The sequence below is a fragment of the Eulemur rufifrons genome, chromosome 21 (genome assembly GCF_041146395.1).
Source record: "Eulemur rufifrons isolate Redbay chromosome 21, OSU_ERuf_1, whole genome shotgun sequence".
In the NCBI taxonomy this organism is placed as follows: Eukaryota; Metazoa; Chordata; class Mammalia; order Primates; family Lemuridae; genus Eulemur; species Eulemur rufifrons.
The window spans coordinates 21,859,100-21,874,980 of NC_091003.1; the positions used below are offsets into that span (position 1 = coordinate 21,859,100).

General features: G+C 59.6%; 1 protein-coding gene across 2 annotated transcripts in view; it reads right to left on the reverse strand.

The window, feature by feature from the left end:
* Positions 1–15,881, reverse strand: part of BCR (BCR activator of RhoGEF and GTPase) — a 113,747-nt gene that overhangs the window by 36,735 nt on the left and 61,131 nt on the right. For both annotated transcript variants that reach the window (XM_069497425.1, XM_069497424.1), the window contains exons 3-7: positions 10,133–10,237; positions 9,691–9,876; positions 5,553–5,660; positions 1,935–1,995; positions 631–683 (exon numbers count right to left, since the gene is read on the reverse strand). In XM_069497425.1, coding sequence (XP_069353526.1) covers positions 631–683; positions 1,935–1,995; positions 5,553–5,660; positions 9,691–9,876; positions 10,133–10,237 — 513 coding nt within the window. The remainder of the gene's footprint in view (positions 1–630; positions 684–1,934; positions 1,996–5,552; positions 5,661–9,690; positions 9,877–10,132; positions 10,238–15,881) is intronic.

The window sequence follows — 15,881 nt, forward strand, 5'->3', positions numbered from 1 at the left end:
AAATTAAAAAAAAAAAATTTCATGGACAATTTGTAAACGTACATTAACAGGGTCTCCCAGGCAGTAGCACCAGGGGCTATTTTGTTTCCTGGTTCTGTTTCTCAGTGTCAGGGACCCTTTAGTGCCTCCCCACTGAGGCAAGGTCTCCCCGCCACACCCTCTCCCGGGCTGGCAGGCGCTGGTCTGAGCAGCGGCCCCTGGAACACTCCTGCTGTGGGTGCCCCCAGCCTGCCCACCCTGGGCCTCGGCACTGCGGCTGGCCTAGAGCCTCCCCGCTGTAAGCCCCAGCCCTCATGGGACAGGATGCTCCCTCCTGGGTGCCCTGCCGTGCCTGCACCTGGAAAGCAGGTGGGACAGCAGAGGGGGACACCTGGAGAGCCTGCCATGTTCCCTGCACCACAGCCGGTGAGGCCCCAGATGGCGGCAGCACCTCATTTCTGCATCCTCAATAAAGGTGTGTGGCAGAGAACTCGGGGGAGGTAGCAGGTGATAGTGGGCAAAGTGACAGTGTCAACCCCAGGAGAGGAGAAGCCAAGGACCCCAGGCGATAAGGGCCTGGCTGGGCGAGTGCCCAGACCACCAGGGAGCTGGCTGCCGCGCCCTGGGATGCCACGGGGCGCTGTGACTCACGTGAAGGACAAGCGTGCTCCTCGTCACCCGGTCCACAGGCTTGTAGAGCAGAGCTGCGGAGAGAGGCCGGGTGAGAGATGGCCACACACAGAGAAAGCGGACTACTCACCCACCTGCCCTCAGTCCAAGGGTGAGGGGAGATGGGGCCACCCCAATTTCCACAGGCCCCACCTCCCCTGTGCGCAAGCCCAGAGCACCTGCCCAGGAAGCTTTGAGCATTAAGTCCAGGACATCGAGTGCGCAGCCCAGAGCCTGCAGGGCTGACCTGCCCCAGCCCAGGGGGTACACAGGGGACCACACCGCGGTCAGTGTCCAGCCTGGGACACTCTGGGGGCCTGACTCTGCGAAGGACGGGAACTGACTCAGTTGCTGACACAGCTCTTGGTTTGACAGGTGCTCTGGGAAGCTACTTGGGGACACCCGGACTCCAGCAGCACAGGGGTCCTGCTACGGTGGGAGCAGCCCCCCGACATGGCAGCAGCGCCCCTGACGTAGTGGCATCCCCGGCCAGCCTTGGCCACCTGTGCTTCTCTGAGAGGACAGTGAGCGTGGCCCACCACAGGCACGGACGCTCAGGTGTGTTCTGACACTGCCAGGTACGTCTCTTCACGAGACTCCCACAACCAGAGCAGGCACACACGGCTATCCTCATCTCATAGGTAGGAAACTGAGGCCCAGGGCACGCTGACACTCCCAGGACGGGAGCTACATCTGCAGGGGTTTTTTTGTTTTTTTTTCTCGCTCTGTCACCCAGGCTGGAGTGCAGTGGTGCGATCACAGCTCACAGCAGCCTCAAACTCCTGGGCTCAAGTGGTCCTGCTGCCTCAGCCTCCCGAGTAGCTGGGATCACAGGCAAGAGCTGCGGTGCCCGGCCTGCTGTTCTCTCTGAGTGTGAGTACTCTCACCATCCTGACAACTGGCAGAAGAACTGGCTCGTAATTCCTGATACCGCTTTCCCAGCAACTCTGGATTCACTACCTGCCCAGCCACTTAGAACCCATGCTCTACCTGGGTTATCTTGTGTGCTATACTTGTCATCTACAGAAACTGAAAAGAAAATCGCCCCCAAAGGGCCGTGCCTGGCAGCACCTGGGTGCTCCCGTTGGTGGTCCCGACTGTGTCCTCCCCCGCTCTGCCCCGAGCTGCTCTTTCTTCATCCCCACTCTTGACATTTGAAGTCTGCGACAGGGAAGGCACCAGGGGTGACCCAGCTGGTCACTGTGTCTGCTTTTCTAGCAACGTCCCCTCTGCTGCAGTGGTCACCCCCACGAGGACACAGAGAGGCCTGGGCATGGAGGACTCACTTTCCAGAGAGTTCTTGGTCGTCGGATCCTTGGCATCCTTGTTGCTTCTGGCTCTCAGGTTCTGCAGAGAGAAAAGCACGTGTTTGCACGGACGGCTGAAGCAGCTCTGACGTGGTAGAAAGTTCCACGGTCAGGAACTTTCAGTAGAAACCCCACCCTTCTCTCATTGCAAAGAACCGCAGATGTGCTCTGGGCCGGTGAATGAAATCGCAGGGTGCGCAGGGACCCACGGGCAAGCGGGGCGCACGGGCTGCCCTAGATGCTACAGTCCACTCTGCACAGGGGTTCTCAGCCGTAGTACTGCTGACATTTTGGGCTGTCCTGGTGCACTGCAGGACGCTGACCAGCACCCCCGGCCTCTACCTACAGGTGCAGTAACACCCCCACCTTCCTGCTGTTGTGACAATCAAAAACATCTCTAGGCAATGGCAAGAGTTCCTTGGGGACAAAACAGCTCCTGGCTGAGGACCTCTGACATAGAGAATCCTGCAAATGGTGATGTACGTCCTAAATGCACAGCACCTTCTTGGGGTGATGGGACAGTGTGCTGGGGACTGGTGGTTGGGAAGAGCATTCACTTTTTTTTGGAGATTCCGCCTCCACCCACCCTCTCCCCATTTGCAAACCTACAGGCTGAGAAAACAAGGCACTAAGATCCCCAGGGTGAGGGCAGGGCTCTTTAGCGGATTGGCCATGTTACAACACAACTGCCTTGAAGGCATCACTGATTTGGTCCAAGGTACAAAAAGAAAGGAAGGTAAGAGACGTCCATGTGCCCGACATCCTCCCTGGGAATGAGGTTCGATCAATCCCTAAACGAGGCTTCTGAGCAAAAAGCACAACAGGGCTGGGCTTGAGCCCCGGAGTTCAAGACCAGCCTTAGCAAGAGGGAAGATGCCGTGTCTACGAAAACTGGAAAAATTAGCCCAGTGTGGTGATGCCTGCCTATAGTCCCAGCTACTCGGGAGGCTGAGGCAGGAGGATCGCTTGAGCCCAGGAGTTGGAGGTTGCAGTGAACTATGATGACACCAGTGAAGAGTGAGACTCTGTCAAAAAAAAAAAAAAAAAAAAAAGCACAAACAGCAGAGACGGACGGGGAAGGGGCTCCAAGGCCACTCTGCAGATCAACCTCTCGTGCCGTGGGAAACCTCTCAAGACCAAAGACAGTGCTTCCACGCTCACTGGGGCCAAACCCCGCCATGCACTTTGGTACCTTCCCTGGAAACAGCCCTCGCAGGGATCGCTGCTCCGTACGTCTGACTCAGCACTTCCCACTGGGCGTGAGGGGGTGGAGAGCCCAACAAAAGACTGCCAACCAGGTGCCCCGCTCACGGGAGCCTGGGAGGCGCCCACATGCAACGTGCTCCTGGACAGGCAACGCAGGGCAGGGCGATGCACGAGGGTATCTGCCTTCAGGAAACTCGTGAGTTTGGTTTAACTCCACATTTCCCAAACCAGCGTGATTCCAGAAGCCCTTTTCATGTAACCCCTACTGTCTACTGTCTGGGGAGCTGGTGTTCCACGGAACCCTGCTTGGGCAATACCAATCTAACCGGATGCTGCCTCGCACCTACCTGGGGACTGTCCTGGGGAAGATAAGGGTCACTTCTCCACCCTCCTGTACTTGAGGGTGATCCTCAAGCCCCCTCGCCTGAGCACCGGCCCCCCACAACGCAGCCCCCAAGCCTCCACGCAGCCTGCTGCTTCCTCTCCCCGCAGCTTGATCTTGGGCACCTCCGATTCCTCCGGTCTTTTTTGAAACATGGATGAAGAACCAACGTGGGTGTTGCCCCCACAGTACAAGCGCCGCAAAGCTTCGCAGACGGCCAGCTTCCGGCGGAGCTGCCACCCCACGTCCCGGCATGGGCTCAGCTTCCCACCTGGGTGTGGCTGGAAGGACCACGAGACCCCCTGGCATGGCACCCACCACTGTTCCCTCCTCTGCAGAAACCTGTCTGGGTGGACTTGAACTTGGCCACTTAATTGTAACCTGCTCTTAACGGATTAGGTTTGGTCACTAATTTGTCAAGATCACTTGGAATTCTGTGCCACCGTTCCAGCTGTCAGGGGCGTGGTGGGGGTTTGCTAATTGACAAAAGGGGGAAAGAAGAGACAGGACCGAGTGTTCGGGGGGAGGATGGCAGGTGGGCCGGGAGCCCCAGGCACCTGCAGATCCTGTTACCAGCAGCACCTGGCGTGGAGCGGGGCGCCCCACCGGCTCCGGAGGACAGGGCAACACGCGATATCACCCCGGCACCCTGCCTGCTCCCCTGCGATAAATGATGAAATGGCACAAGGCCTCAGGAACAAAGCCCAACTGTGACAGCCCAGGGTTGTGTCCCAGAAAGAGAGACGAGACTCACTCTGTATTTCTAGTTCCTGTTTCTCTCTTTTTTTTTTTTTTTTTCTTTTTTTTGAGACAGGGTCTCACTTTGTTGTCCAGGCTAGAGTGAAGTGGTATCACCACAGCTCACTGCAGCCTCCAACTCTGGGCTCAAACGATCCTCCCACCTCGGCCTCCCAAGTAGCTGGGACTACAGGAGCACGCCACCATGCCTGGAATTTTTAAATTTTTAAATTTAAAATTTAGGGAGTTAGGGTCTTGCTATTTCCTAGGCTGGTCTCAAACTCTTGGCTTAAAGTGATCCTCTGGGGTCAGCCTCCCAAAGTGCTAGGGTTACAGGTGCGAGCCACTGCTCCTGGCCTGTTTTTTTCTAACACTGTGTTTCTCACACAGAGGGCTGTGCACCGGGAGTCCTTGCTGGCTGGGGGAACGGCAAGAGCTACAGCCAGCAGGAGTCATCAAAGGCAAGAGCCTCTACAGGCCCCCAAAGAGGAAAATGCCACACAATTGTTATTGTCACATAGAGGACGGGGGAGGGCAGGAATAACCGCTGCCTGGAGAAACACAGACCCAGGGGTGCTGCCGGGTTCTGGTCCTGGCTTGGCCACCACCCGGTGGACGGCCCACTCATCCTCTCTGTATCTGAGGGGCTCTTTCGAGGCCCCGGATATTAACACCATTTGAGGTTTCAGCCTCCTAGGGATAAACTGGGGCAGGGAGACAGCGGCCCCTCAGACCCGGGCCTGGGCAGTGCAGCTCCGACCTGGGGCTCTGCTCCCCACGGGGTCTACAGAGCAGAGGCACGAGCAGCCCTTGCTCCCAGTTCTCAGGGGCGCTGGCAGGCTAGCAAAGGACAGGGGCAGCACACCCCTTGCCCAGTTTCCAGTGACAGGTGCAAGGTCAGCCTTGGGACTGCCGTGGTGAGACCTCTTAATGGCAGAACTATGGACGCTCTTCCCTGCAGACAGACGGTGCAGGACAGCGTCTGAGGAACGCAGCTGACCCCTGGGACCGGGCCCTGGCCCTCGGGGAGGCAGGGTGCTCTGTGTTTCCCGCTCCTGTCTGGGTACAACAGTGTCCCCGGCACAGGGCTGATCGGAGCAAACCCAGTGGAATCTGGAAACAGAGCCCAGGACCACAAGCCGCCCTGCATTTGGTGCACTTTGTTCTCCCAGGTCAGGCTCCAAAGCGCCAGCCCACGGCCCATCTTGGGAGGTGGCGGGGTGTGGGTGAGAGTTGGCGGCGCACCTGTCCAAACAGCCTCACCGCCTTACCTCAGAGATTTCTGCAAACTGAGCATTGGCCTGACAGCACTTCTCGGCTGTTTCCATGGCAACCCCGTAGTTGTCCACGAAGGCCCGGTACACACCCAGCTGGCTGGCCTGCAGGGAGGAAGGAAGAGAGTGTGGGACAGGTGTGGGACAGGTGCTGCTCGCTGTCTTTCTGAGGGACAGGCGCCAGGCACAGCAGACGGTGTGCAGGCTGCAGAGACCCCAGCTCTTCCACACCCTCCCTCCCACCTGCTCTCCTGCCCCACGCAGCGAGCACCCCTCCTGCTCCCAAAATGACATCCTGAGCCGTGACTCACGCCCTGGGCAGGTAGCAGCTCCCTGTCAGCTACTTATTCCTCCCACCCCACCCGCTTAAATGGTGCCATGAGTGGCAGGTAAAGTTCGAGGTTGTCAGTGAATCCGGACAAGGGTCTCTACACAGGTGGGACTGAGCAACACCTTGTTCTGGCTGCAGAAAACCACCCTGAATGTGGAGGTCAGCACCCGCAGCCTGTGGTAGCTATGCACCTCTGCTCGTGTCCGATCCCTTCAGACACGCAGGGAACACGAAGCCCGGCAGCCCTCGCAGAAGGGCCCTCCCGCTGCCCGGGCACAGGCCCGTCCTAGACCTGGCAGGGATGCCCAGGTGTCGTGCTACACACCTGGCAGGTGGAAGACCTGTGGCTGTAAGGTGAGACACATTTTGTTTGTCTTTTATTAAACCAAAGGCATTAATAGAGGGTCTCTTCACTTAGCCTCCTGCTCACTCGCTCAGCTGAGCGACAGCTTCTGTGCGTGTGCGACCCTGGGCCCCCATCGTCTTTAGAAGCAGCAAGGGGGAAACCAGCCCTCACCAGGGACCGGCAAAGCGAGCCCTGGGGCAGGTAGGAGCAGACCCAGGAGACCCGCAGGCCGGGGCGGGAGACCCCCAGTGCAGCCAACTGGGAGCTGGAAGCCTAAGGCAGCCACTGCGCCTGGCGTTTGTTCTCTGTCAAACCTAAATTTTATTTCCACAAGCATTTGCATTTATATTGAATTTTATGTTTCCACAGACGTTGGGTAAACCAGGCACACTTGGCACTGTGTGGTCTTCTGGCCCCGTCCCTGTAGTGGCTGCACAAGGGGACTCGGGGCACATGGGGAAAGAGTCCTGCCTCCCCGACCACGCCAGATCAGTCCCTGCATCCTCGAATTCTAGGCTCTGCCTCCTCGGTGCGCTGACGAGACCCACTGTTCTTCCTTCCTTCCCTCCTCCCTGCTTTGCTGGCCACTGAGTGCCTCCCTGCAACACTAAGGCCCTGCCTGAGGCCCTGTCACCGCAGCCGTGAATAATTCAGACGCTGCGCTGCTCTGTGCGGCCGGGGTTCCAACAGGAGAGAAGCTGATAAATAAATAAGTGAACACACGCACGTCATGTCACGGCAGATGGTTACAAGCAGGGCGGGGTCGGAGGGTGACGAGCCACGGGGCTGCCTTAGAGATCGCGGTCAGGATGGGAGCGGTGCCGGCCGGGCAGAGTCCAGGGGTCTCGGGGGAGGTCCCCTCTGACGACTCCTCCTCCTCCATCCTGCCCCAGGAGCCCCCATCTTCCCGGTGCCTTGTGCGGAGTTCCGCGCAATTCATTTCCACGTTTCCAGCTAATCAAAAACCGAGCTGCGTCGGTTACGGCACGAACGGAGCCCACGTGCCCTCTGACCTGCCGCATGGACAGCGACAGGGCCCCGCTGCTGCGGTCCTGCTTCTCACCAGGAACGCAGAACCCGAGAAAACAAACCCGAACCTGTGCCCTTGAAGAAACGTCCAGGTCACGGAAGACAAGCAGAGTCCACGGAACTTCTACAGATTGAAGGACACTAAGGACATGCGACAAGCAAGCATGTAACAGGATCTCAGACTGGACCCTGAACCAGAGAACGGAAACAGCTCTAGGGACCCATCCTTAACTTGGGGGAAACATATGCAGGCTGCGAAAGAAACAGGAATGTGAAATTTCCCGAATTTGACAAATTTACTGTGGGGTACAGCAGAGAATGCTCTATTCTTACCAAACACACAACGAAGTGGAGGGGCAGGGGTGGGGGGGGGTGAGAAGTGTGTGCGTGTATAGAATCAAGTAAAGGTGGCAAAACGTCACACAGTGTATCTGAGTTCTCTGTGCTATGCCTGCAACTCTGCTGTAAGTTTCAAATGATTAGGGGGGAAAAAAATCAGAGCTGATAAAAAATTTCAGCCAGAAACACCACCCCGGGTAGTGGAGTGAGCCCCTGCAGCCCTACAGGAGAGCTGATAAAGCTGATTTGGGCCAGGCTTTCTGCAGCACTGGACGTAGCTCACGAGTTCCTGGCTTGGGAAGAGGCGCGGAAGGCGGGCAGGGCAGGGCAGGGCAGGGCAGGGCAGGGCAGGGTGCTGCGAGCTCCTTTGGTCCTAAGACTCTCCCGGCTGGGGAGCCTCCAGGGGCCACACCGCCAGGCTGACAGACCTACGGAGCTGGTCTGGGGCAGACACGGAGCCTATCTGTCCTCGGGGAGTCCCGGGACTCAGCCCAGGGTGCGCACGTGAGCACTCGGCACACGGTTACGGGGAACGACTTCCCAGCCCCACCCAGCCTCTCTCCCCATCTTCCTGCTGCAGCATGTGATGCACGAAGGTAGCTCAAGGACACCAGAGAAACCAGAGGAAACTTTCCAAACTTAAATTCCAGTGAGCATCAGACGATTAAATTAAAAAAAAAAAAAAAAAAAGTTTCCAAGAGATTTCAGAATGTTCTTTGGGGAAGAGCTCTGGATGTGGTTTTTTTCTTTTCCCCACAACACACCTCTCTGTTTCTTAGGGGGGCTGCGGGCGAGGCAGGTCCACTAGGCTTCAACTGTTGACACGCACGGGGGGAGATGGGGGGGCTCTGAAGACGGTGGAGAGACACCCACAGCAAAATACAGCCCCCTGCTCTGTGGCCATGCGGAAAGAGGCCCCAGGGGGCAAGGATCTGAACAGAAAAAGGGCCCCATGTATTCCTCCCGCCTCAGCCCCGCCTGGAGTCCGGGGGTCTGCAGCCCAGGGCGGCGCAGGGAGGGGCTGCCCATGGGGAAGCCGCGCCTGGAGCAGAACACCCAGGCCCCGACCAAGGCCAGGCCAGAGTCAGCACAGCCGGGTGTCACCACAGCTGGGTGTCACCATGAAAGTCCCTAGCGTTAAACGCGCAGGAGCCACGGCCACACGGATGTCCTGCTTTTACCATTTCTCTCTGCCAGGGCCCTCTCAGTACCTGAGGACAATGTCCCACTACTTTGATTTTTACTGCCCAAGTCTCCCCTTCCTATGACATTTTTAAACAAAATTCTCCCAAAGTGGGAGGATCACTTGAGCTCAGGAGTTCCAGACCAGCCTCAGCAAGAGTGAGACCCCGTCTCTACCAAAAACAGAAAAATAAGCCGGGCGTGGTGGTGCCTGTAGTCCCAACTACTGGGAGGCTGAGGCAGGAGGATCGCTTGAGTCCTGGAGTCTGAGGTTGCTGTGAGCTACTATGACTCCACGGCACTCTAGCCTGGGCGACAAAGGGAGACTCTGTCTCAAAAAAAAAAAAAAAAAATCTCCAAGTGATTCAAGGCCTTTAGTTCCAATAACTAGAAAAATGAAATGACAGAGAACGAAGCCCTGCTCTGTGCCCGCCTGTGCCTGCCTCTCGAGGCAATCTTGCCGCCCAGTCTCCTCTACCCCGTGTCCAGGTCCCACTGTCTCCTGGGCCGTGGCAGCATTTTGATCCCCAGGGGCCCTTGAGGGGGCAGCTGCTGGACCAGCCTGGAGTCTGTGATCTTGAGTAAAACTGACCAGAGCCAGGAGCACTCAGTGACGTGACCAGTGTCAGGGGAGAGAGGGAAGCCCCACTGGCTGGCCTTGAGCCGGGCGGGCACGCTCCCCTGGGCCTCTCCCCTCGGGCAACCTGCCCTTCGGCGGCGGCATCATCATCATCATCATCATCATCGCAGGCACTGAGACACACCCACCGCTGACGTGCGGCCATCGCCTTGGAGTCTCCTCGGCAACACACGCCTGCAGGTGGCGGGGCGGGCCTGGTCCCCGGCCACCAGCTCCCAGCACGCCCCAGTCCCAGGCGGCTGCCGTGCACCTGCTCCCGGCCACTCACCAGCTTCTGGAAGAGGTCGCCCACCCGCTGCTGGTGGCTCCACTGCTGCACGCGGGGGAAGAGCCCGTCGTAGAACTCCTTGTGGATCTCGTAGAGCTCAGGCACTTTGAAGAAGATGGTCTCGATCTGCTGACTCGTCAGCACGGGCTGGGAGGTGGTGGCGGCGGCTTTCAAAGGCTTCATGGGCTGGAAGAGGGCAGGGGGGAGAGGGCCCACCGTTCGTCAGGTGCGTGGTGCGACCACAGAAAACCGTGGTTATGTGACACATACCCTTTTATTTTTAAAGCCCACAAAAAATGAAATTTTAGAACCAGCTTGGTTTGGCAGCCGAGTTTTCTGTCGGCGTCCACTCCAGGGAGAGTGAGCTGTCCCCAGGCTGCGACAGCTGACCTGGGACTGGTGAGTGAGGCCCCCCAGCATCCTCCCCCCACACCCTCCTCACCAACAGCAGCGCCTCCAGGTGGCTCAGGTAGGTCTCCTCGCTAGCCAGGATTCCAGACAGGACCCATTTCCGCATCTCCAAGCCCTTTTCCACGTCCAGTTCGCTCTGCAGGAGACACAGACAGAAGTCAGACTGCAGCGGGCAGGGGGGGACGCTCAAGTGGGCCCTCGCGGGGAGGAAGGCCAGCCTGCCCACCTCTGCTCCGCATGGCGTTAACAGGCAGGCACGGGCTGGGGCGGTGTCTTGGCACACACTCAGCCACTCGCTCGTGGTCCCCGCAAATTCGTGGGTGGAGGGTCTGGGAGACGGGAGGTCCAGTGCTGAGCAGGCTGGGCGAGCCTCTCCCACACCTGCCTGCAACCGAGGAGCGGCTGCCCCGGCCCCGTCAAGGAAGGAAAACGAGACTCTGACCCTAAGGGGCACCGGAGCCCAGAACATGGCCACCCCGGCTCCTGCTGCCTCCCAGGCTGCCCTCCCCACCGCTCACCTGGTGCCCTCCTCGCCTGCCGTCTCTGCTGCTGTTGCCACCTGACCCTTGGACTGCCCGTGCACAGCTCCGCCCCCTCCACGCCCTCACCCAGACACACCTGCCCAAGGGCAACCCCGTGCCCGGGGCTCACGGCCTTCGTCCCCCAGTCCTGCTTTCTAGACCCCGACTCTGCTGGCAGGGACCCTCTTACGGGTGGCTACGACCAAGTCCCCCTTCCCATCATCGTCCCGCCTAAAAGTCTGGTGAAGCTCCGCTGCCTCTGCCTCCAAAAGACAGAGGTGACACACTGCTGGGTGTTGACGAGGGGACAGAGCCCACACCGCTGGGAGACCTCACGCTAATCCTGCTTACGAGGCCCCCAAGGTCGCAGGGTGAGGCCCTAACCCCAGCTCCTCAGCACGCTGCTGTATTCAGAGACCCGCTGCTGTATTCGGAGACCCGGGCTTTACAGAGGTGGCCAAGTTAAAACGAAGTCACTGGGGTCGGCCCCATCCTCTATGCTTGGTTCTTAAAGAACTCAGGACACAGACTCTCAGGGAAAGACAAGCCCGGGAGACAACCCCGCTGACACCCTGATCTCGGACCTCTGGCCTCTAGCACTGTGAGAAAAATAAACTTGTGCTGTTTAAGCCCTGGGTTTGTGGAGCTTTGTCACCGCGGCCCCAGCAAACCAACACAGGTGACGCCACCACAGGCAATAAAGACCACCCTCGCTCTGGGGCCACCAGCAGCGGCAGAGGTTCCCTGTTCTGGGCCCCACCTCTGTGCTCCCTCTGCCTGCCCTGGGCAAAGGCCCCACCTGTGGCCAGAGGGCGGTGCCAGCGTGGGGAGGGCTCTGCCTCCACCGAAGGTGACGTCACAGCCCTGCCTATGGCCCTCTGGCTGCCCAGCCCCGGGCGTGGAACCAGAGCGTGGCCCCTGCCACCACTTTCCCAAACCACTCGGGGAGAATCACGGACGTGGGGCGGGCTCCTTGCCCTGGCCCTGCGGACATGCGGGGCTGGGGGATTCCCTGTTGGGGTTGGGGGATGGTCTTGTGCCTTGCAGGACGCTGCCTCTACCGACCAAGTGGCAGTAATGCTCTGCTCCCCCGGGTGTGACACGCATTCCCTGAGAGCCGAATCACCCCAAGTGAAAACTGCTGAGTGGGCCGGGAGCGGTGGCTCACGCCTGTAATCCTAGCACTCTGGGAGGCTGAGGCGGGTGGATCGCTCGAGGTCAGGAGTTCGAGACCAGCCTGAGCAAGAGCGAGACCTCGTCTCTACTAAAAATAGAAAGAAATGATCTGGCCAACTAAAAATATATATAGAAAAAATTAGCCGGGCATGGTGGCACATGTCTGTAGTCCCAGCTACTCGGGAGGCTGAGGCAGTAGGATCGCTTGAGCCCAGGAGTTTGAGGTTGCTGTGAGCTAGGCTGACGCCACGGCACTCACTCTAGCCCGGGCAACAGAGCGAGACTCTGTCTCAAAAAAAAAAAAACAAAAAACAAAAAACTGCTGAGTGGGAGGATCTGACTCGGGCCAGGCCTCCCGGTGTCTCTGCAGAGTTGGGAATCAGGACCCCAGCACGGCCCCTCAGTGCCCCCAACCCTGCCGACCCTCCACTTCCCAGGCCCACTTCACGGGACAGACGGCAGGTCCAACAGAGGACCCAGCACCCGGCCTGCCCTTGGTCTCTGGCAAATGCCCTCTCTAGCTTTGCACCTCGGCTGCCGGCGGGTAAACTGGGGGAGGGAGCCCAACCCCCCCGCCTCACCCCGCTGTGGATCGTGCCACACCCTTGCTTGCCCACTGGGACCATCTAAAAACCCTTCCTGCAGCACCTGTGTGAGTGTGCGCATGAGCTGTGAGCATGCACAGGCATGTGTGTGCATGCACAGCGCGGTGTAGGGACAGCCATCAAGACCAGGGCTGAGAGCAGAGCAGCTCCAGGGAAAGGACACCCAGGTCCCACGCACACCCTTCCCCAGAGGGCAGGCTGGCCGCGGCCCCACAGGCGGGAGCCTTCAGGGCAGGGCTGTGCCTGAACTTGAAACTTCCTGTGCCCAGCACAGTGCCCAGAACACCCAAGTACTCAACAAGATTCATTTAACAAACAAATCATCGAGTGGATCTCTAAGACCTGGCTCGGTGCCAGATTTGGCCAAATCTTTACGGAGCTCTGAGGGCTCCTTCGGGGTCTCCGTACCCTCATCTGGAGACACGCGGTTTCTGGGAACCCACGACTGTCGGCTGGGCCCACTGCAGGGCCCTGAAGTGCTACCGACGTTCAGAAAGTCCCCGGCCCACGGCGCTCAGACACAGAGTGGGGAGCTCATGACACCGCCTCTCTGCCTGGCATGGATGGCGGAATCTTGGGGAAACAGCCGCTGCTCCCGCAGGTGTCCGGGCACTGCTCCCCATTGCACGCAGGGGAAGAGGTGACAGGAACAGCAGGCCTCTCCGGCAGCGGCAGCCACCCACGGAGGCCTGCGCGTGTTCTGGGAACAATCTTGCTACTGTGAGCAACAGGGGGCCCGTGACGGCCCCGCCCAGCACGACAGCCGGTGCCCGCGGGTGGGAGCGCCATGTCTCATTCCTCCCACAGGTTTGGACGGCCGGGAGGAAAAACAGCGCAGGCAGGACGGCGTGAGTCCAGCTCGCCCTGCCCTGAGGGGTGGGGCTGCCCAGGGGAACATCTGGCCCAGGGAACGGGCCAGGGTGGAGAGAAAACAGGACGAAGGCATCTCTCTCCCCACTAGACTAAGAACCTTCTAGAGTCCGGAATGGTGCTGGTGGCATCAAAAAGGGACCACCTGCAAACCAGCCAACTCCATCTCGTAAAAAAGAGGGTGGGGAGGGAAGGAGCAGAAAACAGCAGAGAGCCAAGGGCTGGCGGGACCAGGGCCATTTATGACACCCGAGCGCACCTGCGAGTGGACGCAGTCAGGGCCACGCAGGCAGGAGGAAGCCGGAGTTTAGCAAAGGGCAAGTGGAAAAAGGTGGCGGCAACATGGAAGGAGAGTCCTCCTCCTGCTACCTGGGAGGGGCAAACACCACGAAGCCTGAGCCTAGAAAAAGGCCATCAAAGAACCCATAAAAAAAAACTGGCCTTATGACCACCAGGCAGGAAAAACCGGCAGAGGGACGCCGGTGAACAAAACTGGTGTCAGCCACCTGCCAGGCCCGCAGATGAGCCAAGGGCTGGGGCTGGACCTGAGCTGCAGGACAGAGCTGAGCCCCTCCTCCTGGTCCCCGACGGGGGAGCCCCCTGGCGATCAGGGTGCAGCACCCTGGACCGCAAGGGGTGGGCTGCTCCCCGCTGGGAGTGCGTGGCCAGCACGGCCGCTGCAGAGAAGACCCTGCCCAGCTCTGGGCGAGCACAGTGTCTCCATCAGCAAAGGGCTGACACTGCCCTGGGGCCCAGCTGGCAAGCGCGCCAAGGGCCTGGCCCCTCGTGGCATGCAGAGGGCAACGTCCCGGCCTCTGCGCAGGGACACGTGCTGGGGGTCTGTTGCAGCAAACCCTGGGTGACCAGTTCTCCAGACGGGAAGGCCCCGCACGCAGGGCAGGCAGTGGGATTCCTGTGCCTGTCCTCAGTTGGCACACGCTGTCCCAGTAGGCCAACCTGTGCAACTGCCCCCCGCAGCGCCCCAGGCAAGGGGCTGCCTGGCTTCTGCCCAACCCCTACCTGTCCTGGGGGAGCGTGTTCACAGGGAAGACCCGTAACCCAGGAGTCCGCTGAGCCTGAGTTGCCACCGAATTCCCACGAAGGTTCTCCCGATGGCACCGTGGCCCGCAAGACTCAAGCTTGCTGGCAGGGACCAAAGGAGGGGTTGAAGGCGGGGGTGTCGTGCCTGGCCAGGAGGGCAGGACAGGGGTGAGCAGGCTGACACCCTATTCCTGCCGGTCGGTCAGGATCAGGGTGCCTCTGGCCTCAAGACCCACATTCCTGGGTGTCCCAGAAAGCAACAGCCATGTCTTCTTCAAACCAGAGATCAAAAACGAAAGACGTTTGCACGGCTCGTTGCACGGCTGGCAGGGAAACCAGAAAGTCAAGGCTGTGCCTGTCACCAGGGCAGCGAAGGGCCCCTGCCCCCAGGCTCCAAACCCAGGCAAGAGAGCCTAACCAGAGGGCTTCCGGAATGGAACCGCGCAGCCCTCCTCCAATCAAACTCCCTCCTCTTCAGGCCCAGCTCTGGGCCTGGTGGTGCGCTTGGGATTACACTCCAGAACCAGCCAGCACAGATGTGCACCCTCCTGCCATGTGTCACGTGAGAAATGTCTATGGGCTCCCGTGGCCGAAGGAGGGAGCAGCGGTCAGGGGACCAGATCTGGACGGCTCCACAGCAGAGGAGCCTCTGAGCTGGGTGCTGAGAAGCCCCCAGCCCTGGACAGGGGCCTGGGCAGGGTGGGCAGATCCGCTTCCTCTCGGGGCGTCAAGGACTAGCTGGGTGAGGATGGCCCTGAGGGGCAATGGAGGGGACAGGACGCCCCGTCCCGAGTTCAGGACTCGGCCTCCTTGTTTGGGACAGTGAGGACCCTTCTTTGAACCAAACTGCACTCGGGAAGCAGCGAGAGAGGGGCTGTGCCAGGAAAGGCGAGGCAGCTGAGGGAAAGCCTGTCAACCGAGGCATCAGGAAGGCTTCGGACCTCGTGGCTGTGTGGCCCCGAGCAAGTTACTTCACCTCTCTGAACCTCGGTTTCCCCATCTGTAAGACGGTGACGCTGGCCGTGGGGTCAGAGGCTGCACAAGGCAGCAGCACGCGTGTGCCCCATGGAGCAGGCGCGTGTTCCCCACCGGCTTCCCCGCCCAGCCTCACCTTTCAGAACGAGAAGCCTGCCCACCACCTAGGCCTTTAGAAATCACAAAAGCATAAATAAGCCCCAGAGAAAAGCAACTCAGTGAAGAGACACACTCCCAGTGCTCCCCTACGGCAATGGGGAGAGCACACACCCTCTCACTCTCATTTTTAAACCCAGGGCCATGCAGAAGGGGGAAGGTTATCTGTCACCAGGGACCAAAAAGGAGCCGAAAAGACAGACGGAGCAACCACCCTGGGACAGCGATCTTCTCAGCCAGAGAAGGAAGGAACCTAGGAGGCAAAGTGGGGCCCTTGCCCCAGTGGCAGGGGTGCACATCTGAGCCCCAAAGTACCGCTGAGAGCCTCAGGACTCTACCAGGCTTGGCCACTTCTGTGGGGACAGCACACTCAGCCTGTGGCCACCCCAGGGCTACGTTCCCACGTGAGGGGGGAGCCGGTCCACGGGCCTAGGAG